The sequence below is a fragment of the Condylura cristata genome, unplaced genomic scaffold, assembly GCF_000260355.1.
Source record: "Condylura cristata isolate star-nosed mole 26May11 unplaced genomic scaffold, ConCri1.0 scaffold00024, whole genome shotgun sequence".
NCBI lineage: Eukaryota > Metazoa > Chordata > Mammalia > Eulipotyphla > Talpidae > Condylura > Condylura cristata.
In genome coordinates this window covers 30638877-30665281 of record NW_004567125.1, presented here as the reverse complement: position 1 = coordinate 30665281, position 26405 = coordinate 30638877, and the positions used below count along the sequence as shown (strand labels likewise).

Here is a 26405-nt window from a genome sequence, read left to right as displayed (position 1 = left end):
GGAAGAAGGGATGATGACAAGGCATGAGAGCCAGAGCCAGAGACAGAAAGACACACGAATTCCCACTAGGGAGATCAGGGAGGGCAGGTGCTGCTGAGAAGAGGCACAGTTGGGAGAGGAGCTGGACGGAGGAACCTGAGGTGGGGGAGGTGCCAGGCCCTGGAGGAGGGGGCAGCATCCGAGGGACTGACTGGCTCCGGCCTGGTCTAAGCCCCACCCTGCAGGGCCTGCTTGTGGTTCCCAGCAAGGCAGCTCAGAGGCGAGGCCAGCCATTCAAGTCTCCTCCAGCTTGCCCTGTGTTCTCTCCCAGTGTCCCTCCTCTAGGTTGTTTTTCTCCACACCCGTCACTGTCTTTCTCTTTCCCTCCCCTTTCTCTCCAGCTCTCTGTCTGCTCCCTCTCCTCCTCCCTAAGGTCGGTAAGGGGCTCACTAGAGGCCAGTGGCAGTGGAGGGGTCACTGCAGGGCTCCAACTCCAGCAGCAGAAGGCCAGGTGCAGGCCTTAAGGTAAGGAGGGAGGAGGAGGACACTGGGGGGTGGAGGAGGGCGCTCAGTGGGGAATCAGGTATTGGGGAGATGGAGCAGAGTGGAGAGGAGGGTTGGGGTGTAGGGATTTCAACACAGGATATGGAATGAGGAGCAGGCTAAGGGAATTGGCCCAAGATGAGGGAGGGGGTCTGCAAAGGGAAAGGGGGTGGAGAGTCTCAGGAGAGGGGCTCACAGATGGAGAGCGCTTGGTTGAGTTGGGAGTTCAGAAAAAAGTAAAATCAGTACTCCCTTTCTTGGTCCAAAGCTGTTGTCTTCAGTACTGCAGTCATCACGTCTTCCACCTGTCACCTCCTCCCACCCTGACCACACCAAGTTGCTGGGTTGCAGTATTGGGGTCAAAGGGGTGGAAGCATTACCCCTCCTCTGCGCGGTTCTGGTCACAAGCAAGCACAAGCACATGCACCGCTATTTATAGGGCAAAGAGCCGGCAGGGAGCAGCGGGAGAGGAAGGGGCCTGGGGGAGATTCCATCACACTGGGTCAGCAGTTTGTGCAGCTTCTGTGTTCCCTGGGGTTCCCATCAGAGCAGACTGATTAATGTAGTTGCACTGGCAGATGCTGGTTAGGGCAGAACCAGCAGAGGTGGAAGGAAGACTCACAAACATTGCCAGTCTCTGGGCCTCTCTTTCTGCATCTGGGAAATTGGGTGAGGTAGGGTTCGATGGTCTAATTTCCTTTTTCCAACCCTTCTTCCCTTTTCTCCCTGCATCTTCCACTCTTCTTCTTTCTTCATCAATTTTTAGCGCCAGCATTATTATACTATCATGACTGCTACTATTATTATTACCACGACTATTATTTTATTTTTATTATTTGGTTGGAATTGTAGATGTGCCCATAGCCTGCACCACCCTGGATTCTTATTGAGGTGGATGTCAGTCAGGGCATCTGGTCCATTACCTACTATACTTGGGGGTGGATATGTAATTGGGAGAGTAGTGAATTATAGTCATCAAGGGAGACACCTGAAAGTCCACCACAGGACTGTCAATTGGAATCAGAACATACTGGGAAGGAGAGGAAGAATTCAGAAATAGATTCTAAGATGTTTTGTAGTTTTACATGTTGTGTCAATAGAGGAAGAGGATTTTGCAATATGGACATTGGACCCACTGGCTTTGCATCCAGGAGAGAATAAATGAAGATTCTCACTCTTCATCAACAGAAGTAAACCAGAACACAATTCAGGCTCTTGGTGTAAAATACAAACTAACAAAACCCCAAAAATCTTGACAGTGTGTTTTTACTGGACAACGAATCTGTCTGATTACCAGGTACCACTTAGAACTAGGTCTGGTATACAGCAGGTACTCATTAGTGAGTCACTTAAGGGATGACTTCATTTCCTCCTCCTGCCACCCGGAGTTGAGACCTTCCACTAGAAGCGTGGTGTGCTGTCCACGGTTCTGAACCCTTGGTCCCTTGCTGTCCGCGGTGCTGAATACTCCATCACTGTAGAGTACCTCCGTGAACCCCTTTGTCCCCAATGTACTATGGAACCCTAGCCAGATCTGAGAACTCAGTCAGCTCTCTGGAAATGTCCTACCCATGGACCTACTTCCAGAAAGCTTTTAGTTCCCATTAATAAAAACACCATCATTGATTTTTCTTGTCTTTGACTTACACTTATGGAAACTTTCCAGGGACCAGGCCTTTTGCCAAGGGCTCTGCATGCCTCACCTTACCATAAAGGATGGTTCTACAAACTTGTCAAATGGTGCTTTTAATGCACCCATTCTATAGATTTGTACATGAAGGAATGAAGGTGATATAGGACTTTGATCCTTTGGTACTGGATTTAGGGATTTAAACCCAAGGCTCCTAGACTCAGAATGTACTCAGAAAAGAAGCCCATTGTATGTGGGAGGAAAGTGAGATCCATGTTAGGGAAGTGGCTGAGATTGCAGCTCTGGCTATGAGTCATCCTAAAAAGGGGGCAAGGGAACAGTCGTGATGAATTGGAGATCATGACATGTCTGATAATTGAGTGAAGAAGGCAATCCCTGAACAGATTCTTACCCTATAAAAGGGACTTAGAAAGTCCCTACACCTTGGCTATTGAAAGGAGACTCAACCTTCACCTGAATCCCGAATTCCAGTAGACTGTTGAATCTGGCAGCTACTCTTTTGGGTCAATGGCACTAGACAACTTGTTGCATTTCCCAGGTCCTCAACTTTTCTTATCTGTAAAATGGGTTGCTATGAGATTTAAAGAGGACAATGGGCAAAAATTCCTCAATAGCATGCCTAGAGAATGTTAGATAAATGGGGTTTGCTGTTGACATAGTTGAGAGACAAATTTGTCTTCATATAGTTGAGAGACAAATTTGCCTTCATATACATTTGCTAATTTTATGGAAACTTGAGTGGCCTAGCAAAATGCCATGAGGTACATATTATGGTCTAGAATGAATTCCCCATCCACCATGCTTTTTGCATGTGCTGTTCTTGCCATCAAGAGCACCTTGTTCCTACTGTTAAGCTCCCCATCCTCTCCTGAAACCGTGGCAAGTGATGGCGGGGGATCAAGCAGATATCTTAGAAAAAGAAAATCCTGGATGAGCCTTCCCCATCTCTATCAGATATTCCCCATCTCTCCTACTCTGCCTTCATCATCATGAAACCAGGAGTAGGAATGAGTCTCTGGTGCTAGAAATAGTGCCTGGCATATAGTAGATGCTCGATTAATGCTTGCTGAGTAAATGCATGAATTAATGATGGATGCAAGTGACATTTACCATTAGCAGCTTTGGGACTCTGGTAAGACCTGATAAGTGGGTTAGTGGGGTTGGGGGCAGTAGGGATAAAAAAATGAGTGGAGTTGGAGGCAAGACCTGTGCAGAGTGGTCTCCCTTGTGTTGGTGCAGGGTATGCATGCAAGAGCTTTCATTTATGTGTCTTTGTTCCTGTTATCAAAGTAGGCATTTGGTGTATATGTGTGTATGCATGAAGAGGTATGTTCATCATATGAGTTCATGTATATGTGCCAGGGAGTGGGAGATGACAGTATATGGGATAAGCTGCTATTTGAGTTTAAATATGTGCAGTTTCGTGGGTGATGTTAGACAGAAACACACAGTGGGATGGTGTTTATACACTTATATGGCATGTGTATGTTTTTACTTGTATATATGTATACACTTCTGGGAAGCTTATACATAAGAACGTGTTTGCATTTGTTATGATTCACATGTGCAAAGGACCGCTTTTGATGCTGGCAAGTGTCATGTGTGTACACATATAGCATCAGTATGTGTACACACATGTATATTTCTTGGGTTTTTGAGGCTCTAACTGGTAAAGATAGGTAGATGTCTGAGTATTCAGGCATGAGCAGATATGATGACATGGATATTGTGAGCACACCTCAAGCACATGTAGACACATCTGTGTGTTTACATGCACACACACCTATATTGCCGGGACCATGTTTGTGGTGGCACACTGTCCATAGAATGCTTGTGCATGTATTGGCATGTGCACGTGTCTCATGTATGTTCAGCCACAAACACAAAGTGGAGCTTCGGTGGATGCTGAGCATTTCTGATTACACGGCAAGACTGAGTAGGAAATTGCCAACTACGTGTATGCAGATATGGACAAACATGGGCGGGCTTCTGACTGAGGGGGCAGTTGTTTCCTTAGCTCCAACAATGAGCTCAGATCTGAGGAAAGTCCTCTCAACCTAACTCCATAGTGCCTTCTCATCTCCCCACCTCCCCCTCTACCCCATCCTCCTTGTCACCCCCCCTGGCTTCCCACCACTGAACATCTCCCCAACTCTCCTCACTTCTCCAGACCTCTTCTTCCACTTCCCCACTCTCCCTCAGTGTCGTTCCACTCCTCTTCCATCTCAGGGCTTTGCCCTCACCCCACCCCCAGTCTTGCCCTGCCTGCTAGTGACTCCTTCACTAGCTAGTGACTCCTTCTTTGTAAGTTCCACACAATCATCCAACACAATTCTTCCCCCAGGCCTCCAGTCTCAGGAAGCCTCATCCCTCTTACTGCCCCCCTTCACACCACCCCCGCAGCCCAGCCTCCTGTTTGCGTCAGAGTTAAGAGTGAGATTCTCCCTCCCAAGACACCACACACACACACACACACACACACACGCGCGCGCACACACACACACACACACACACCCACACGCGCGCCCGCGCGCGCGCGCGCGCGCGCGCGCGCGGACAAACCTTTCAGAAAAACCAGCTCAGAGGAACTGAAGCAGTTTAAAGTGGGGATGCAGCAGTCAGCCAGAACACCTGCAGGCAGCCCCCTTCTCCAGTGCCACTCTTACTACCAAGTGCTACTCAAGTTGGAGAAGAGGGAGAGGCCTGTAGGGGGTTAGTCTCTTCCCTTCTTTGTAAACTTAATCTGTGTAGACTGCATGGGGCCTCCCTTCACATTCCCACTTCCCGAACTCCATAGGCCAATGAATGGATAAGTCGACGTTTTATCTTACCAGGCCTTCTCCCACCATCAGCCCCGCCCATCCAGAACAAGCTCCGAAACAGGAGCCTCCTGTCTCTTTAAGAATACCCATGTCCACGCAGATCCAGCGCTGCGCAAACAGTACACGAGAAGCCAAGGAGGGAGCAGGCAGGCGGGGCTGGGCTGGGTTTGTGAATGGAGCGGCGGAGGGGGGAGGTGGCGGAGGCGGTACCTGGCTCCTGGACCTGTCCATCACGTCCAGGCGGAGCCCGGGTTCTGCTAGCACTCACGTTCTCATTCTCTCCGTTCTCTCTCCTCTCTGTCTCTCTGTCTCTCTGTCTCTGTCTCTCTCTCTCTTTCTCTCTCTCTCTCACTCATGCTCTCTCTCGCTCACGATCTCCTCTCGTTCTCTCTGTCTCTCGCTCTCTCGTGCTCTCTGTCTCTGTCTCTGTCTCTGTCTCTCTCTCTCCATTCTCTGCTGCCTAAAGGTCTTCCGAAGCCTCATATCTCAGGCTTAGCCGACACACCTCTCCCACCACCCCAAGGAATAGGGGTGAGGGGGGCGGAACCCTGTACTTAAAACCCACCGCCCAAGGTTTCCCAGGGACTGCATTCCCAGCAGGAGTGACCGAGACACCTGGGCGTTACTGGGCTGCTTCTACCCCACCCAGTCTCAGAGGTGGGGAGGGTCACTCCTGCCCCTCCCGCGTTTTTGTCCTCCCCCACCCCCCAACGCAGAGCGTGGGCCTGGGCGTGGGCCTCGGTGCAGATGGCGTTCTGGCCCCAAAATAGCTCCACTCCACCTCTCCCTCCCTCCCTTCGGTCAAAGTGGGTGAAGTGAGGATGGAGGGGTACAGGGGGGTGCTGCACTTCTGAGAGATCGACTCCCTGCGGAGAAGACCGGAAACACGTTTTGTAGCACCGGAGGGGACAGGGAGAGGGAGGCCTTCGTGCAATTCTTTCAGCCCCCACTCGGGAAGCCAAAAGAGTTAGCTGGAAAGGCGTCCTCGACCCCTCAACCACAGACCTCTCGGGATGTAGGGGTCTCTTGCCCCCCTGCCAGACCTCTCCACTCTTAGTGCTAGGGGATACCTAGAGTTCACGGTTGCCCTGACTGCTGAGCCCCACTACCCTAATCTTATATCTCAGGGCTTGGAGATTCCTTCCTCTGCACTCCTCTTCAAATTCTGAACCGGGTTGGAGTCCATGCGGACCCGCAGTTCAACCCATCAAACAGGACTCCTTCCAGGTAGCTTGCAGGATTCAAACTACCCAGATCAGCCCCTTCCACAAGGACTCCCTAGTAGCCTGGTCTACAAAGACTGATTCCAGGTAGAGCCCCCAGATCTCTGCCAGTGTCCACACCGACCTCCACATTCAGTTATGTTCACGATCCCCCCAGCAGCGACCACCAGGACCACCTACGTGCCCAATAGCGTCTGCATGGATCACCCCCGAAGGTACCCTGATGCGTCTACACAAGACTATCCCCTCAAAAGTCTAGCCGCGTGTGCTCGTGTCACCCCTTCAGGAGCCCAGCCGCATCCACACGGAGACGGAGCCCAGCCCGGGTCCACAAGGGCCCCCGCCCCTGCCCCAACCTCACTTCCTACCTCCAACGCAAAGTAGAGACATGTCTCCTGGATTGCCGGCGAGCCGGCTCTGTTGGATCTGTCTTAGTGGCCACTGAGCTGGGACATGGCCGGTGCTGCAGCCGGCGCTCGGCTCACGCCGGGACCCGGCCTCCGCCGCCGGCCATCTTGGTTCAGCACCGGGGGCGCGGACAGCTCCTGACGTGGCGCTGATGTGGGGCTGGCGGGTGGAGCCCAGGGACGCCTGATGGGGCGGGGGCGCTGCATGCTGGCAGAAGTGGGGGGGTGTTAAAGGGCCGGGGACAGGTGGTGCTCCTTGCCCAAGGGTTCCTTGACCAGAGGGATAGAGGGCGCCCCCAATCAGATCCTTCTGGTTCTGCTTATTTTCCTCTCTGCTTGAGTCACCAAGTGGGTCCTTAGGTTTTCTCTTTTCTCAGTCTTTCTGTTTCTCTGCCACATCCTGTCTAGGTCTCTGTCTGTTTCACTCTAAGTCACTTAGCTTGTGGATCTTTGCACACACTCAGACTGGATCACATCTTTCATATTCATGTGTAACTGGAAAACCCCTAATCATCCATTAAGGCCCAGTTTAAACATTCCTTCCTCCAGGAAGCTTTTCCTGAGACACCCCCCCCCCAAACTGAGCCTTTACTCTACCTTTCTGGACTGCCTCAAATCCCACCTCTTCCTCTGGTTTTGGCTCTGATCTCAATACCAGCCCTGCTTACTATTTCTGCCCACGCATAGAGCGAGACAATTCCATGTGAGTGGTTCCTTGCAAAACTGTACTGTATCTCCAGTACCAAGATCAGTGCCCGAGACTAAGCCCCACAGAGTCACCAGCCCCTGACACATGTGAAGTAGCTTCATGAACATAACATAAATGAAGTTAGTAGTGGAGAGGTTTTTTAAAAACCCAACTTTAATCATCAACATGTAAGTCACACAATCTATTCTGTGCCTTGGTTTCCCTTCCTGTAGAATGGAGATTATAACAGGTCCTATACTCCGAGTCCCAAGAGATATTGCATAAATTAACACCTAATACGTGTAAACACCTCCAATTTTGTGATTTCATTTCACTCTATTTAGGAGTGATTTTCTAAACAAAATCTCCTAGCTTTTAAATAAACTTTACTTATTTGCTTTGGGACATTTTTAGATACACAGAAAAGTTGTAGGGGTACAGAGCTGTTAAAGCTTCAGAGTTCCTGTAAGCTCTTTGTCCAACTTCCCCTAATAATAATATCTTACATGTGGTTACTGCGTACATATATCAAAACTAAAACATAATCTTTAGCTTTTACTATTAACAAAGTGGCAGTTCATATTTCACTAATTCACTGATTGTTCTCTCTCTGGTCCAGGATCCTACATTGTATTTAGTCTCCTTCATCTCTGACTTATGAATTTCTACTCTTTATTTTTTTTAAAAGATTTATTTATTCGTACAGAACTGGGGTACAGGCCAAGATGCGGAGGTTGAGAGGATTCACCAGGGAAAGAGTGGGGAGCAGAACAGACAGATCGACGAAGTACACTGCTGAGGGGAGCAGCGGGCGGGTCAGGAGAGGTCTGCCAGCCATGTGGTCTCCTCCAGGGCAGGCGGGAATCAAACTCATGCGGAAGTGGCTTAAGCTTCTTAGTGCTGTGCTTTAACCCGCTGCGCCACCAGGGAGGGCCCGCTACTCTTTATTTTTAATAACCTTAACACTTTTGAAAAGTTCTGATCTGCTATTTTTCAGCCCCTTTAGCCCCTGACAACCACTAATTTGCCTTTAGTCTCTATAGATTTAATTTTAAACTCTTAGACTGAATAACCTTTTCCTTTGCAAAGTATCCACTCTATCATGATTAAGAATAAGCCACAAGGCCCTCCCTAGTGATGCAAAGGGTTAAAGCACAGCACCAAGAAGCTAAAGCCACTTCAACATGAGTTCTATCCCTGCCCCTGGAGGTGACCCACATGGCTGGCAGACCTCTCCTGACCCGCCCACTGCTCCCCTCAGCAGTGTACTTCATTGATCCGCCTGTTCTGTTCCCCAGTATGTCTCTGGTGAGTCCTCTTACTGCCCCTGCAGCTCTGACCTGTACCCCAGCTCTGTATGCATAAATAAATCTTTAAAAAGAATAAGCCACAGTATCATAAAGATATTCTCAAAGTATCTTCTAAATTAAAATTTTGTAAATGACAGTGAAATCTTGATTTCTGTTAGAATGGATCTGGTGCAGATTGAGATAAATGCAACTGCATAGATCTTTTCTTGTGGAAAAGGAGAAAGGTATTGTCCCAATAATGTTTTTTTTTTCTGAAATGATTTTACTTCATTAGTGGTATACACCCTCTCTCTTTCTCTCTCTCTGTCTCTGTCTCTCTCTCTCTATATATATATGTGTGTGTGTGTGTGTGTGTGTGTGTGTCTGTGTATTTAGAATTTAAAAGCTGCTTTAATGCCTTCTTTTTATTTCATTTTAAAATAATATAATAGTTTATTCTTGTATCATTTTGTGCCTTTTTCCATTTCAGTTGTAATCCCCATGGGCTTCCCATCACCAAATCACCCATGTGTATTACTATAGTCCAGTGCATGCCCCTTTCCCCCCATTTTTGATCCCATTCCCCACTCCACCCCTGTAAAATGTCCCTGTTATATAGTTGTTTATTATTATTATCTTTTCCCCCTGGTCCTTCATGTTCCTGCTATGGGTGAAACCATCCTGTATTTTTCCTTTTCTTTCTGGCTTATTTTACTAAGCATGTTCCCTTCCAGCTCCATCCATGTTGCTGCAAAAGGCATACATTTACCCTTTTTATTGCCAAGTAATATTCCATTGTGTATATGTACCACATCTTCTAATCCAGTTATCTACTTTGTCCTAATACCATCTAATAAAACCATCACAAGGCAAGTTTCCATATGTGTATGGAGGCAATAGTTGGGCGGCACAGAATGTGCACAGTGCTGTTGATGTCTCACCCAGGGTTCTGCTCTTCTCGTCTATTCTGCAGCCATCTAGCCCTGTCACTAAGCTTTATACTCTTATGTTTTTATCCTTGATATTAATGAATAATGTCACTCACCACATTCTTTTCTCCTTTTTCAGGAGCATCTGGCTTATTCTTCACTTTTCTCTTGCTTGTTGGTTTCCATGGGGAAAGCTAGTTGGTACAGGGGTCGTGAGAGGATTCACCAGAGACAGAGTAGGGAGCAGAACAGGCAGATTGACATACACTGCTGAGGGGAGCAGCAGGTGACACAGGAGAGGTCTGCTGTGCCATGTGGGTCACCTCCTTGGCGGGGACTGAACTTGTACAGTGCTGTACGTTACCCGTTGTGCCACCAGGGAGGCCCCCATTTGCTTATTTTTCAATAAAGCTTCCAACTTCCTCATAAAACTCATGCACATCTTTGCTTTTGAGATGTATTTTTAGATGCTATATTATAGATAAATGATCTTTGGGGGATTACCTTTCTTAAAAAGACTACAGCATACATTTAGCTCTAGCATCTAAGGAGTGTTCTTAGTGTTGTGCAATTCCAGTAATGATACCTGTATGTTATTTGTGGTTTTAATTGTATGCAACTATGTCATCTGTAAATGAACATACTTTCATTTCTTCTTTTCTTGTCCTTAATGTTTCATTTCTTTTTCCTGCTTTAATGCAAAGGACAAGATCTTCAGTGCAATCTCAGCACCAAACCTTGGCTCATTTCAAAGCTATTAATTTGAGTTGTTGCAAGTAAATAAATTGATTATTTAAGCCATCCTTATCTTACCCCCCTACATTAAAGAGAACATTTCAGCATTTATCATTAAATATGAAATCTGCTGTAGGAGTTAATAGAAAATCAAGCAAAGAAGATCCATGTCTATCTCCAGTTTGCTAATATTTTTTTCTTTTGCTAAAAAGGATGAAGAGCTTTCGCAAATGCATTTCCTTCATCAATTGGAATACTAATATAACTTTTGATCTTCAGTCTGTTCTTGCAAATTATATTCTCCCAACATGTTTCATATACATTGCTCTCTTCTGTTGTCTGTTTCTTTTACCCACACCTCGTCTTTCTCATTCTTCCAAAGTCCTTGATTAATTTATTACTCAGGTCCAATAAATTTTTAAGCTCTGGGGCCCTATTTTGCTCCCTCGAATGCTTAGCTCCTTAGCTATTTATTAGAGAGGTCTCAATAAATAAACTTATTACTAAAGCCACAATTCTCCCCTTCATCTTTCTCTTCCTGTCTTCTTTGCAGCTCCCTCTTCCTCTGGCTTTTCACGTTATACATCATCCCTCTTAGATCTCTTTTTCTCTCTTGGTTTCTGATGTCTCACTCTCTCTCCACCACCTTATGAATCCTACAGAAAAGAAAATAATTGAAAGGGAAGCAATGGGAGAGCGTGCACAGACTGGTGTAAAGTACAGCCTGCACAAATGCAAGGAGGGCGCCCTGCCCCCACCACAGGCACAGACAGCGGTCCTGGCCACCCCCTGGGGCCCTGCTCTTATCAAACCTGCCCATCCCCTATGCCCATAGCAACTATGAAAACATCTGGCACGAAATGAGGAAGTTTCCCTCCACAGCTCTGCTGAACTCAGGTTCCTGAGGGCCTATGTTTTTTAATGGGGAAGTGGCAGGGCTTTTTCTAGAAGCCCCAACCCAGGGGAACCCTTCTAAAAATTTTCTTCCTTACCAAGTACATTGATGTTTCTGGTACTATGTGAAACTTCACAGAGGGGATGGGTATGAATCAGATGTCAATCAATTTGTTCAGCAAACATTTGTTGGCACCATCTGGATGCTGGGAACAATTCTCATCAGGTTCCACCAAGTGACATGGTCCTTAGCATGAGAGTTAGAAGCAAGCAAATAAGCACTCAGGGAAGACATTAAGGAAAACTGGAGGAAAACAAGGAGAGCACCATGAAAGAGAGGAATGGTGGAGGAGTGGGTAACTTCCACCTGGGTGAATCAACACATGGGCTGAGAGAAGGAGCTAGGTATGGGGAAGAGAGCAAGAATGCAGGGGTGTCCCAGGCAATGACAGAGCAGGTACATAGGCCCTGGGGTGACATGCATACCTGATGTGTCAGAGGAAAACTGAGGAGGCAGGTGTAGGTGGTAGTTTGGGAGAGAGGGTGTATGGGCTGGGGCTGAGGAGTCTTGAATATGGGGAAAGGCCTGGGATTTAATCTGAGATGCACAGGGGGTGGAGAGACGGGCTGAGAGATAGCTGAAGAGAGACAGGGGACACTGGGAGCAGGAAGGAGGGAAGAAGCCTATGGGACAGGACATGAACCACGCAGGGCTGGAGGCTCATGGCATCTGCGGCCTTATCCTTATTGATGTCCCCCACCCCGATCCCTCTCTGATGCTCCTGCTGCACTGGTAAGTGAGTGTGGGGGTGACCGCCCTGTGCTGACTGTAGTGTCAGCACACAGTAAGTGCCCCAAAAGTGTGGATGAGTCAGCACATGTTGGAGGGAGGAAGAGGTGGGCAGGTTGACAGGATACAGACAGCACGGGTCTTCTGGACACACACAGAAGTGTAGTTTTACTTGGAGGACCATGGAGAACCAGGGGAAGACTTGGAGCAGAGGAAGGATGTGTTATTTTGGATTTTAAGAGTCACTTTGAGGCTGCCTGGAGGAGTAGGGACGGTCTGGGGCAGACAGATGGGGGCAGGCAACTAGGGCAGCATCATGTGAGAATGCAGGGAAGGTTCAGGTCCATTCTGGAGCCTGAGCCTGCAGGACCTGCCCCAGGCTGGACCTGTGAGGCAAAGAGGGAGAAGTGACATCTATAAGCCCCTCTGGGTGACGGTAGAGCCACAAGATGGAGGCCCTCAGGGTGAGAAACAGAGAGCTGTGCTTGGAACCTGATGAGTTGGAGAAGCCTGCAGGTACCCACTGACAACACAGGGCAGTTGTGGTAGGAATGAAGCTCAGGAGAGGCTAGCTGGTGATAAAATGGGATAGACAGCAGCATGAGCTAGGATGTTGTCACTGCGTAGACAGAGCTGCAAGTCCACTTGACTTCGGGACTGAAACCACAACAACAAGCCTGTGGTCCATCCTCCACATACTTGTCCACTCCCAACCTCAGTCCTGATTATCAGGGCAGCAAGTATTGGGATATGCAGGGACCATGGAATCCGAAGCCCTTGGGACCACCGTTCATTCATTCTTGCCTTCTTCCCGCAGCAGTTCTGACCGCGACAGCCTTGCCCTGGTGCTGGAGGAGGAGGGGGAAGGAGGAGACAGGACTCTTGTTTTTGAGGCTGTCATAACGGGAGGGGGGAGGTGCACCCACATGGTTGCTGGGAGCCCACTGTATGTTGGGCAGTGTGCTGAGTGTCTGGCATATGCTATTTCCCTTAACCCCCCTGCAACCTGAGGAAGAAGCAATATTGTGCTCATTTTGTAGATAGGAAGACTGAGTTCCTGAGCGGTTGGAAGAACAAAGTTGAGCTATAACATAAGGTTAGACCAGCTTTCAGAATTATTCTTTTCTGCAGCACGTATTTTCATATAATCATTCATTCAGAAACATCCTGGGACTCCCTCGTGGTATAACGGGTTAAAGCGCAGCACTATGAAGCTGTCTACAGCCACTGCAGCACAGGTTAGATTCCTGGCCAGGGAGGTGACCCACATGGTGCGGAAGACCTGTCCTACCCGCTGCTCCCCTCAGCAGTGTATTTCAGCGGATCTGCCTGTTCTGCTCCCCACTCTGTCTCTGGTGAATCTTCTCGCACCTCCCAACGCATCTGGCCTGTACCCCAGTTCTTGTATGCATAAATAAATAATCTTTTTTTAAAACACACACATCCTGGTTCTATACCTCTGGCCATGCACATCCAAGGTCACGGGTCCTGCTTGGGGTCAGGGATGGGGGTAGTGTGGGACAACAGAAGTGAATCTCTGGGGCCCTCCCTGGTGGTACAAAGGGTTAAAGCACAGCACTGTGAAGATAGCCACAGCCTTCCAGGCCAGAGAGGTGACCTGCATGGCCCAGCAGCCCTCTCCTGTCTTGCCTGCTGCGCCCCTGCTGCTCCCCTCAGCAGTGTACTTGTCAGTCGGCCTGCCCTGCTCCCCACTCTTTCTCTGGTGAAGCCTCTCACCGCCCCTGCACCTCTGGCCTGCACCCCAGTTCTATATGCATACAGAAATAAATAAATCTTGAGCAAAATAATTTTTAAAAATAAGTCAATCTCTGATGTCAGGGATAGGACAACTGTAGGGAGAGGGACTGGCCTGCAGAAGGTCAATTTAAAAGAGGTATTTGATCAGGAGAATAAGGCAGGGTGGGACATTTCATTTGGCAAAAGAGGTTCAGACAGGGTAGGGTGCTCAACCTACTGTCTCCAGGGTGACCAGCAGGTGGCAGCACTGAGCCAGTGGCGCCTCCAGGACTGGGGGCCCACTGGAGGGAGTTAATTAAGATTGTCCTGTGCTGAGTCAGGATTTGAACCAAGACAGCACTTAACCCCACACACTCCACTCACTGGCTCTTATTTCCCCAAGTCCCCTACACTGATAGTTCAAAATAAATAAATAACAAAAACAAAAAAGAAAGGGGCTCCACCTTTAGTCTTTGAGTTTTTCATGTGTGCATTACTTAGGCTGTATCACCCCCTATGTACATACAATGTCCCCATTTCACAGATGAGAAAACCGAGACATAAGGGAAAGATACTGGGAACAAGGGTGGTGCGACATTCTGAGAATACCAGGAGCATGTGAACTTTATCTAACATTGGGTCACTAGCTCAAAAGAGGGGTTAGTGGGAACTCCAAGTTTCTGCCCTCTCCAGCCTCCAGGTCCCTGCTGCCATCACTGCCAAGCACCTCAAGATTTCCCAGATTAAAGCTGCTCCTTCATTCATGCCACTCCCTGCTGGAGGGCCAGGGGCTAAGAATAATTGACCTGGGGCCTGGTTAATGTCACCTTTGAAAGGTGGGAAATGGCAAGCCAGAGGTCAAAGCTACTTGCCCAGACTGCTCAGGCAGTATTAGGTACTGCTGGTGTCTAGAATTTGAACCCAGAGCTCTAGACTCTCGTGCCTCTAGGCTAGATTAAGACACCATCAGGCAGGGCTGTCTCAGCATCTTGGTTCCCCGGGGCTGCTAAGCACTATGGGATGCTATGAAAATGTTTGAGAACCAAACACAAACACATTTTGGCTCAAATGAATTGAACTTTAACTATGCTCAGGAATAGGAGGTTAATGTTACAGTCACGCATTGCTCAACAGCCTTTCAGTCGATGATGGGCTGCATCTGTGCCGTGGCCCCAGTAGGCTGTACGAGTAGCCTAGGTGTATAGTCGACTGTATCATCTAGGTTTGTGTAATTACTCCATGACATTGGCACAATGAGGAAATCACCTAATGATTTTTCTTTTTTTTTTTTTTAAGATGTATTTATTTATGCATACAGAACTGGGGTACAGGTGAGAGGTATGTGTGGGGTGGTGAGAGGATTCACCAGAGACAGAGCAGGAAGCAGAACAGGCAGATCGTTGAAGTACACTGCTGAGGGGAGCAGCGGGTGGGTCAGGAGAGGTCTGCTGCACCATGTGGGTCACCTCTCTGGCCGGGAATTGAACTTGTGGTGCAGTGGCTAGGGATAGCTTCATAGTGCTGCACTTTAACCCACTGCACCACTAGGGAGGGCCCTCACCTAGTGATTTTTCACTGGCTCCCAATCATTCAGAGACACTTGACTGTGTCTGGGTTAAAGTGGGGCTGGATATACTCTCCCTGGGAAGCCATCAGCTGTATGTCCGAGAGTTACAGGCAGCCATTGAAGTTCCAAAGCAAAATCAATTCTAAGAATAATTAACTGGAGGGGTGTCAAACTGAGGCCAAATGGTTAAACTGATCTCAGATCCTAAAATACAAAAGAGAGAAAGAAAACCTCATCGCGGCTTGTGTTTACCGAAACAGTTTGTCTGACACGGCCTGAGCGAGCAGAAACAAACGACCTTGAGCTGAGCACCAGGGCTGACTGGAGACTGGAAGTGGAGAGGAGGCCTGGGCGACCCAGGGGCAGGGCCTCCAACGGGAATCAAAACTCCAGTTACCTGGAGAAAAGCCTCTTCGTATGTCATGTATGAAGTGTTCTGTGACTCACCCATGAGCTCCAGTCAAGCTGCCCCACACCTAATTTTTAGCTAATTAAAATGAACTCCTTTGGTTCCAAAATTAACCTTGGTCCCCAAATCTAAATGCTTCATGTCTGTTCTTAACTGAGGAGGTAGATTTGAGTTTATCACCCGCCTCCTTGCCATCAATTTGCAAATAAAGCTGATTTTTCTCCCCAAACACCTGCTGTCAGTAGGCGCCAGAGGCGCATGGGGCAGAGGCCCCACCGCTCAGCAACTCCGCTGGTGGGGCTGGGTCCCACTGCACGCTTGGGAGTGGGTTTCAGTCAGACAAAATTATGGCGCTTCTGTTTGTCTGAAAATGTCTGTATTCTTTCTTCGTCGAGGAAGGAGAGCTTCGCAGGGTAGAGTATTCTTGGCTGGCATTTGATGCTTTGGAGTTGGCTGAGTATGTCCCTCCAGTCTCTTCTTGCCCATAGTGTTTCTTCGGAGAAGCCCGATGCCAGCCTGATCGGTTTCCCTTTGTAGGTTATTTGTTTCCTCCCTTTTGTCATTCTCATTATCTTTTCCTTGTCTTGTATTCTTGGTGGTTTGACTATGATATGTCTTGCTGTTTTTCTTCTCTCATCATGGTAGTTTGGTGTTCTTCTTGCTTCTTGGATATCCATTTTCATCTTCAAATTAGGGAAGTTCTCTTTTATTATCTCTGTGAATATTTTCTCAATTCCTTGGTCTTTCTCCTCACCTTCTGGGATACCTATAACTGATATTTCCTTTTCTCATGGTGTCAGATAGCTCTTGAAGCGTTTCTTCATTTCTTTTCCTTTTTACTTCTCTTTTTCTTTTTTAATTCTCTTTGTTTCTGTGTCTTTGAAGGTGCTGATTCATTTTTCCATTTCATCTACTGTTTTCATGACTTTTCCCAGCATTCTTTATCTCTTCTAGTGGCCTTTTCATATCCTGCATGTTTTCAATTCCTTTTTTGAAGGTCTCATTTTCTTTCTTCAATTGTTGATTGCTTGTCTCATATAATTTTTTTCTTTTTCATTTCTTTCATTGCATGTTAATTTTCAGTCACCTTTCTACCTGGGCGGCTGTTATGATGGAGAAATTGAGGCACTAAGGGGTCAGGAGTTGACACGATTGAGAGGGACATAGCTGAGTTTAGAATAGCACCAGTTTGCTATACTTAATTCTGAGTTTCACAGGGAGGTCATTAGTGAAATGGGACATACAGGGACAATGGTGATCCTCTGATTCAGCTGGAGTCTGGATGTCAGGATGGAGCACTGCCTTAGGGGTCTACATCTGGAGAGGGGTTGGTAATCTGCTCAGGATCTATCTTGGTCCTCTCCTCCCCACCAAGATTCTGAGTCACCCAGGTGGTCATCTTGTTCTGCAGAATAAGGCAGCAGGACGAACTGCAACTCTGTCCCTAATCCTGGCCCTGTGGACACTACTGACTGAACTAGGATAAGTGCAACCAACCTGCCAGCCTCTTGGAGAAGTACAATGAAGGGGCACCTTCCACAGTTCTGTCCACAGGACCTTCTTACACAGTAATTGCCCCAACTACTCCCCCTGTCCTGCACCTCTGGCTCTTTACTGCTCCCTGGATATCTTTAATTCTTCAACTGCTGGTCTTTGCACATACTTTTTCCCATTGCCTGAAACACCCTGTCCTTTTTTTTCTCCAGGATAAGCTACCTTCTTTCCTGTTCCCAGTGCCCCTTCCTCCAGGAAGCCTTCCCTGGCTCCCAGTTCCTTTGGCCCCTTGGCATCCTTTGTTCTCATCTTCACAGTTTTCTTGTCTGTCTCCCACCCAAGCAGCAATTCTTATGAAGCCAGAAATGTATATTGAGTGGCATAATTAGCAAATGAATCTTGTATCAAAAATTATGGAGGTCCTCTTGAACACACTAAACTAGAATCTCCAGAGAACAGAACCAGGATTTACAAGATCCAGTGCACAGTGGGCACCCAAATCTTTAAAGTGTTTAAAATAACATGTTATAAGTCATAAGAATTTTACCACTGTCACATAATCCTTAATAAGATTTTAGTCAACAGACCACACAGATGGTCCCAATGGGTGGTCCCAATAGGCTGTGCCATCAAGCCTCGATGCATAGTAACCTACACTTACTGTCTAGGTTTGTGTAATTACACTCTGATACATGCAGTGACAAAATAACCTAATGAGATTTTTTTTTCCCGGAATGTATCTTCATTGTTAAATGATGTATGACTATATAAAAATAAAAACTGGTCACAGGGAATATTACTTAACCATAAAAAGGAACAAGCACATGATGTTCACTAAAATGAGAGAAACAAGAAAAGCCATGTCCAAGAGTCTACTCATTGTGTAATCACACTTATGTGAAATTCAAAACCAGGTCACAATCACCTAGAGGAAAAGAAGTCAGGGTAACAATTACCTTGGGGAAGAAGAGATTCAGTTGGAGGGTCCGAGGAACCAGCAGCAGCTAGGAGTGTCTGAAATTTTGACCTGAGGGTCATCACCCTCACCAAACTCCACTCCTGACATTGTGAACTGGTCATGCCCATGTTAAGCCTCAACAAAATGGCTAATAAGAGAAAGGAATTGCCAGGGGAAGGTGAGAATGGTCTGCAAGTTTTCAGGGCCCAGGGTTTTGTTTCCTCCACAAATATCATCACCTGACTCCTCTGGGGACTGCCAGTAGACATGGAGCTCAGTGTAGACAAAGGTAGGAGGGCAGTGATCTGAGTCCCAAGTTTGGGATTTAAAAAATGGTCCTCAAATTGCACAAAGAGGGGACATGGCAGAGAGACCAGGAAAAATGGAAAGACCATTGAGTTTGGGGTGCCACTGGAGCAATGAGACCCCAGAGAGGCAGGGATGGCTCTGACAAGGAACCTGTCTGTTGGCCGAGAAGCTCATTCCCCCAAAGGGGTTTTTAGAGCTGGTGGCTGGCACTGGAAGGCAGAGTATATATAATCAGTGTGCATGGAGGAAGGCCTGCCCCTACAGAGCTAGTCGGTGAGACAGCAGAAAACCAAGGTTGAGTGCTGCGAGGGCTGACTGATGGCTAATACAGAAGCTAGCCTGCTAAAAGCAGCCGCGCTCAAGGCTGGAGGGCGAAAAAGACTCTGCACTCACAATAGGGGTATTTGAGGACAGTAGACAGTCACAGTGGCTGCCGGCCTGGTGACTGTTGGTTTGAGCCTGTGATTCCCTAATATGAGCAGCTGGAGCCTGAATTAGAGGAATTGGAATTGGATTGTAAAACGTTTTTTTGGGTCCTCCCTGGTGGCGCAGCGGGTTACAGCACAGCACTAAGAAGCTTAAGCCACTTCTGCATAAGTTCAATTCCCTGCCTGCCCTGGAGGAGATCCACATGGCTGGCAGACCTCTCCTGACCCGCCCGCTGCTCCCCTCAGCAGTGTACTTCGTCGATCTGCCTGTTCTGGTCCCCGCTCTGTCCCTGGTGAATCCTCTCATCTCTGGCCTGTACCCCAGTTCTGTATGAATAAATAAATAAATCTTTTTAAAAAAGTTTTTTTTGGGCCCTCCCTGGTGGCGCAGTGGGTTAAAGCACAGCACTGACAATCTAAAGCCACTTCCGCATGAGTTCGATTCCCGCCTGCCCCGGAGGTGACCACATGGCGTGGCAGACCTCTCCTGGCCCGCCCGCTGCTCCCCTCAGCAGTGTATTTCCTCCATCTGCCTGTTCTGCTCCCCACTCTGTCTCTGGTGAAGCCTCTCGCCACCCCTGAGCCTCTGGCCTGTACCCCAGTTCTGTATGCACAAATAAATAAATCTTTAAAAAAAAAAAGTTTTTTTTTTATGTGTCTCTATAAACGGAGTCGCTCCTCTCTACAGTTAACTGCTGTGTTATGCAAAACACCTACCTCACTCTTGCCCTGGGCTAAAGCTTAGGTAACATCCATGCAAGTTGCATGTTACTTATGACCAGTTTAAAACACTGGGTCCCAGAGGATGTAATTAGTACCTCAGGGCAAAAATCTGTACCAGAAAGTAGGGAACAGAGAACAGATTCACTCACAATTTTTAAAAAAGATTTATTTATTCATTCATACAGAACTGGGGTACAGGCGAGAGGTGTAGGCGCAGTGAAAGAATTCACTAGAGACAGAGTGGGGAGCAGAACAGGTGGATCTACTGAAATACACTGCTGAGGGGAGCAGTGGGCAGGTCAGGAGAGGTCTGCCACCCCTTGTGGGTCACCTCCTGGGCGGAGATCCAACTCATGCTGAAGTGGCTTTAGCTTCTTAGTGTTGTGCTTTAACCCACTGCGCCACCAGGGAGGGCCCTTGTTCACAATTTTATCCCAACCATAGTCCTCTTCTGATGTTCCAAACACTGAGAAGATCAAGAGATCTGCAGGGGAAGAAGTCTTTTGTGGGCAGCAGAGCAAAACTTGAGAGACACACATCCCTCATCTGTCTGTGATCGTAAGAGGGACAGTGGCCTGTCTCAGTGTGAAGTCACAGTTTTCAGCCCTCTCTACTCCTGCCTGTATCCTGGGGAGAAACTACTTGTTGCAAAGCTGGACCACAGCTGAGAGGTTGGTGCTATCCTCAAACTATTAGGGAGGCTGAGGAATTGACCTGGGAAGGGAGTTTTGAGGATACTCTCATACACACACCCAATCCAGGCATCCAAAACACTTCAGGAGACTGGCAGCAACCTCTTGGTCCCTCCTGCCCTAACTCTTACCTCTTTCCCCTTTTTGGCTCTAGAGGTCCGGTCATTTAAATAAGTGCCAGACTGTAAAGCAAAAGATGCCTAAGGATCCTGGGCAAAAACGTAAGACTATATCTAGCAATCTGTGATATTAATGTAGGGTCACAAGAAGGAAAGAAAGCTCTTTATCTCAACCTATAAACATTAAAAAATGAAGATACAGAAGAATATAATGCAAACAATGTAACACACAAGCAGCCAGAGATATCTAAATCCAGCACAACTATGTAATTTATCTAATTAAGAATTTAAAGCTACAGTAATAACTACATTGAAATAAGAAAAACAACTGACAGAAAAATAACAGGATTGTAACAAAGGTAGAAAACATATGGGGAAAGCTACAAAAAGAAATTAAAGTGTTCCATTGTTGAATTTAAAAATACAGCAGGGCCCTCCCTGGTGGCACAATCAGTTAAAGGACAGCACTGGGAAGCTGGCCGCAGCTACTTCAGCACAAGTTCCGTCCTTGGTCAGGGAAGTGACCCACATGGTGCAGCAGACCTCTCCTGACCCTCCCGTTGCTCCCCTCAGCAGTGTACTTCATCAATCTTCCCCACTGTGTCTCTGGTGATTCCTCTCACCACCGTTGCACCTCTGGCCTGTACCTCAGTTGTGTATGCATAAATAAATAAATCTTTAAAAAATAATAAAAAAATAAAAATACAACAAAGGGACTCATAATAGACAAAAAGAAGTTACATATAGAATCAGCAAGCTTGAAGACATCACTGTGGAAAATATATAAACAGACCAGCAAAGGAAAACAGAATTCAAAAGAATAAAAATGGTAAAAGAGCTCTTTAAGACAATACAAAAATGAACAATATCCAGTTCACAGAGGTTCCAGAGGAGATAGAAAATTTAGTTAAGGAAATTATAACTGAGTCTCACTAAAGGAAACAGATACCCTGATGGAAATGATACCCCAACAAAACATAAAAGGAAGTTATCAAAACATGAAGCTATAACAACACAAAAAAGGTGATTAAAATATGTATTTCAATTATTATCTTAAATGTAAAAGGCTTGAACTCACCAATAAAACAGAATGGATCATAAAGTCCAACTTTTAGTGGTTTATAGGAAACTCACCTGACTTCTAAAGACAAGCACAAGATTAAAGTATAAAACTTGAAGATAATTCTATAAGCAATTTTTTTAAAGATAGAAACAGCTATATTTATATTAAATAAAATAGAACTCCAGTTAAAAGGGTAATAGGAGGAGGAGATTGATACTATATAGTGAATTAAGGTCTAATATAACATGAAGATAAAACACTTATAAATATATAGGCACCAAATGAAGATGTATCAAGATATATAAAGCAATTTCTAATAGAAATAGGTACATCAGCAACAACAGAATAATAGAAGGGTATTTTAACTCTCCAATTACAATTATGGAGAGTTAGTGAACAAGAAAGAACATAAAGAAGGACACAATATTCTCAAATGATGAACTAGATCAGATGGGTCTACAGACATCCCCAGAAAATTGCACCCTGAAACAAGCACAATTTACATTTTTCTCAAGTGTACATGAAACATTCTCAAGTACAAACCATATGTTGGAACACAAACCAACTATCAATAAACATATTGAAGATTGAAATCACACCAAGCATTTTTCTGATAATAATGCTATAAAACTAGAAATGAACTAGAAAAAAACTCAAACACATGGAGATTAAACAACAAACTGCTGAAATATCACTGACTCAAAGAGGAAATTAAAGCAGAAATTTAAAAATACTTGGAAGCTGGTGCATCCTGCATTCTGTTGAACCTACAGCTCACTCCTGCTGCCACCATAGAGCACCTCCCTGGCATCTGGGTCCTAGTTATGTCCTTGCCACCTCTGACCAGATGGCCACTAGGATGATCAGCCAGATGAAGGTATTTAAGATGAGTGAAAAAACCTTGGTGCTATGTATTGGAGTGGCTGGAGACAGTGTACCGTTTGCAGACTATATTCAGAAATTTGTGCAACTTTATAAGATGCAAAATGGTTATGAATTGTTTCCCAAAGCAGCAGCTAATTTCACACACTAGAATTTGGCTGTCTTTGGAGTCTGACCCCCTCCTGGTTAGCTGTGTGAGCAAGAGAGTCCAGCATTTTGCTACATAGACTATGTAGAAGCCTTGGTCAAGGTTTTGCTTTATTTATTTATGTATTTTTTGCAGCTCATGGCAATGGTGCCTTCCTAACTTTCAGTATCCTGCAGCAATATCCACACCAACACTCTCAGTGAAGGGCAGTGAACCTTCTTAGGAAACACATAGAGGAGCTCCAGAAATGCTTCCTCCTGAGTCTGCCAACCTTTGGTGTTCAGGTCATTGACAAAAATGGCATCCATGACCAGGACAACATTTTCTTCCCTAAAGAGGGCTCCTGACATCATACCCTCCCTTCCACTTTCCAGGGAACCTTTTTTTATGGGCTTCTTTGTTTTTTCTACTCTTTTGATGTGAATACTTGATAGATTTTTAAAAAAGATTTATTTATTTATGCATACAAGAACTGGGTACAGGCTAGAGGTGTGGGGAGTGAGAGGATTCACCAGACTCAGAGTGAGAGCAGAACAGGCAGATGTACTGAAACACACTCCTGAGGGGAGCAGCAGGTGAGTCAGGAGAGGTCTGCTGTGCCATGTGGGTCACTCCCTGGCCGGGGATCAAACCTGCACTGCAGTGGCTCTGGTAGCTTCATAGTGCAGTGCTTTAACCCATGTGCCACCAGAGAGAGCCCAAATTAGACATTCTACAACAATCATAAAAGAAGAATTAAAGGAATACTGTTGGAAAAGTAAAACTATTATTGTTTTCATATGATATGATACCATACTTAGAAAATCCTAAAGATTCTCCCAAAAAACAATACATGAGTACAGTAAAGTAGCATTGTACAGAATTAACACACAAACATTTGTTACATCTCATATGCATGCCAATAATGAGCAAGAGGAAACAGTGCCATTTGCAATGGCATCAAAAATAATTAGAGAATAAAAGAATAAATCTAGCAAGCAGATGAAGGATTTATACAATGACAACTATATACAAGACACTATTAAAACATATAGAAACAGACATAAAAAGGTGGTAAGATAGTCCATGTTCAGAGATGGAGAGAATCAATATAGTAAAAATGATGACTTTTGCTGGAAGTGATATATAGAGTTAATGCATTCTATTAAAATTACAATTTATTCTTCAAGAAGTTAGAACCAAATCAACCTCTGGCCTGCACTGCACCCCAGCTCTTGTATGCATAAATAAATAAAATAAATATTTTTTAAAATATTCAGCATCACTTCTATTAAGGGGTTTGCAAATCAAAACCAGAATGAGACATCAAAACCAGAATGAAATTCCTAAGTGTTGGCGAATATGTAGAAAAAGAGGAACATTTAAACACTGTTGGTAGGGATGTGAACTGGTGCAACCATTTTGGAAAATGGTGTGGATGCTTATTTAAAAATAAAAATAGAAATACCATACAATCCAGCAATCCCATTTCTGGGCATCTATTCAAAGAATACAAAACCATCAATTAAAAAAATTATACACTCCACAAGTTTATTGTAAGCTATTTACAATAGCTAAGATATGGAAGCAATCTAAGTGCCTGCTGACAAAGGATGGGATAAAGAGGAGGTGAGAAGTGGCACAGGTACAAAAAGGAATGTTACGCAGCTATAAGGAATGACGAAATGCTGCCATTTGCAGCAAAATGAAAGAAACTTGAGAGGATTGATGTGAAGTTAGCAAGAAAGACAAAAATATTGGGTGAGTTCACATACATGGAGATATGAAGACAAAGCACCCACGTCAGCCCCCCTGTTAGAGTCACATCTTGGTATGGCAGGGCCCTTTAAGACCAACTAGAGGTAATATGAACAATCATGACTCACAGCCTCAGGCAGAAGGAAAAGCACAAACTTCAGTCAGAAGGTCCTAGGTTTGAAAATGACCCAATTGATAAATCTACATGAAGGCGTAAAAGAGCAAATGAATGGTGGATGCTTGGGTTTTTCATCCCCATTCCAGCTCAGCCTTCTCATGCCAAAAGCCAGAGCCCCAGAGAAATCTCAGTCTGGTCTGACCTCCAGCATGTCCCCAGCCTGGAGAAGGAGACAGCGTCTGGCACAGACACTTCCCATTCCCATTATTGCCCAGAGCACTAAGAGAAGAAATTACAGGCAGCTAGGACACAAGGGAGGGAGCCGAGGGGAGGAAACAGGGCAGAGGAAGGATGCCAAGCCAAAAACAGAGAGGAAGAGGATGTTAGAACATTAGCTTGCATGTGTCCAGGGACAGTTTCACACTGACCAGGGAGGAAGTTGAGCTGAAACCCAGATAATGTAAGGCAGCCGAAGCTGACCCTGCTGCCAGGCCTTGCCATCTTTGTCTTCATTTGCTTTTCAGACCTCCAGAGAAGGGAGTTTATTCCTGAGGGAGACAGCCCAACAATTCCTGGGGCTGGGCAACTGTCAAAAAGTTTCACACAACCTAATTTTTCAAATAATGGCTCTCTTAGGTAAAAGGGCTGAATGAGATTGTTTGGGAAGGGAAGAGTGCCCATATCCACCAGGCGGTCAGAGCCTGCCATAGGATGGACCTCAAATCAGACCCTCACATGATCCAATTTCTGTTATACTACTTACATGCCTGATGACTTCATCCCTGCCAGTTTCAGTTTCTTCTCCTTTGATATGAAATGATCACAGTAATAGCACCTACCTATAGGTTTGGGCATGTATTCACTGAACTAATGTAAAAGGGCTGAATGAGATTGTTTGGGAAGGGAAGAGTGCCCATATCCACCAGGCGGTCAGAGCCTGCCATAGGATGGACCTCAAATCAGACCCTCACATGATCCAATTTCTGTTATACTACTTACATGCCTGATGACTTCATCCCTGCCAGTTTCAGTTTCTTCTCCTTTGATACGAAATGATCACAGTAATAGCACCTACCTATAGGTTTGGGCATGTATTCACTGAACTAATGGAACAGAATACGAGGCACATAGTTCATGCAGGAGTATGTTGCCCTGCTTCAGGATCAGAGAGATCCACAATGTGTGACAAACACAAGTGTACATTTTTTTTAAAGGTTCATTTATTTATATATACAAGAACCAGGGCTCAGGCCAGAGGTGCGGGGGGGTGGTGAGAGGACTCACCAGAGACAGAGTGGGGAGCAGGACAGGCAGGTGTACTGAAACACACTGCTGAGGGGAGCAGGGGCGAGACAGGAGAGGTCTGCTGCGCCACGTGAGCCACCTTTTGGATAGGGATGGCTTCATAATGCTGTGTTTTTGTACCTCTAAACTTTTACCTTATATGCTCTTGGCCAGCTACCCACATTTAGCAAGCTCCTACAGAATCTTCAAAACCTTAGCTGTTCAAGCCTTGACCTAGGCAGCTGGGATCATCTGGGACTAGTTCTGATTTGGCCCAGGTCAGATGTGAAGTGAGTTCCCTGAGGTCAAACATTCTGATTAGTACGTGTGGTAGGCAAGAAGTCAAACTTGCTGGATGAACGAATGAATGAATGATGGATGGATGGACGGACAGGTGGATGAATGAATGATGGATGGGTGGGTGGATGGATGGAATGACAGGTCACGTGGAGGTGGGCCTCGGGTGGAAACCCAGGGGTCCACCACCCTCTCGGTCACCTGCATCCCCAATTCGCAGCCCTCAAAAGGCGCAGCCCGGGCAGATAGGGGCGGGGGCAGAGTTCCGGGCGGGGTCTGCAGCTCTTCCGGTTCGGCCCTGGAGGGGCGTGGACGGGGGGCGGCGCTAGCGGCGTCAGGGCGGTGCGAAGATGGCGGCGGCAGCGGCGGTGGCTGTGGCTGCGGCGGCCAGCCCCAGCGCGACCCAGGCTCCCAGCTCGCTGCTGCTCGTGGTGGGCGGAGAGTGCGGGTGCCCGGGGCTGCTGGCCTACGTGCTGGAGGAGCTCGAGCG

At 46.4% G+C, this 26405-nt stretch overlaps 2 protein-coding genes across 4 annotated transcripts in view; one reads left to right on the top strand and one right to left on the bottom strand.

Moving 5' to 3' along the window:
- UNC13A (unc-13 homolog A (C. elegans)) overlaps nucleotides 1–6734 on the bottom strand; it is a 66079-nt gene extending 59345 nt beyond the window's left edge. For all 3 annotated transcript variants that reach the window (XM_012729030.1, XM_004688626.2, XM_012729031.1), the window contains exon 1: nucleotides 6587–6734. In XM_012729030.1, coding sequence (XP_012584484.1) covers nucleotides 6587–6608 — 22 coding nt within the window. In that variant the 5' untranslated portion in view covers nucleotides 6609–6734. The remainder of the gene's footprint in view (nucleotides 1–6586) is intronic.
- Nucleotides 6735–26265: 19531 nt separating this feature from the next.
- MAP1S (microtubule-associated protein 1S) overlaps nucleotides 26266–26405 on the top strand; it is a 13359-nt gene continuing 13219 nt past the window's right edge. The window contains exon 1 of the mRNA XM_004688184.2: nucleotides 26266–26405. Coding sequence (XP_004688241.1) covers nucleotides 26266–26405 — 140 coding nt within the window.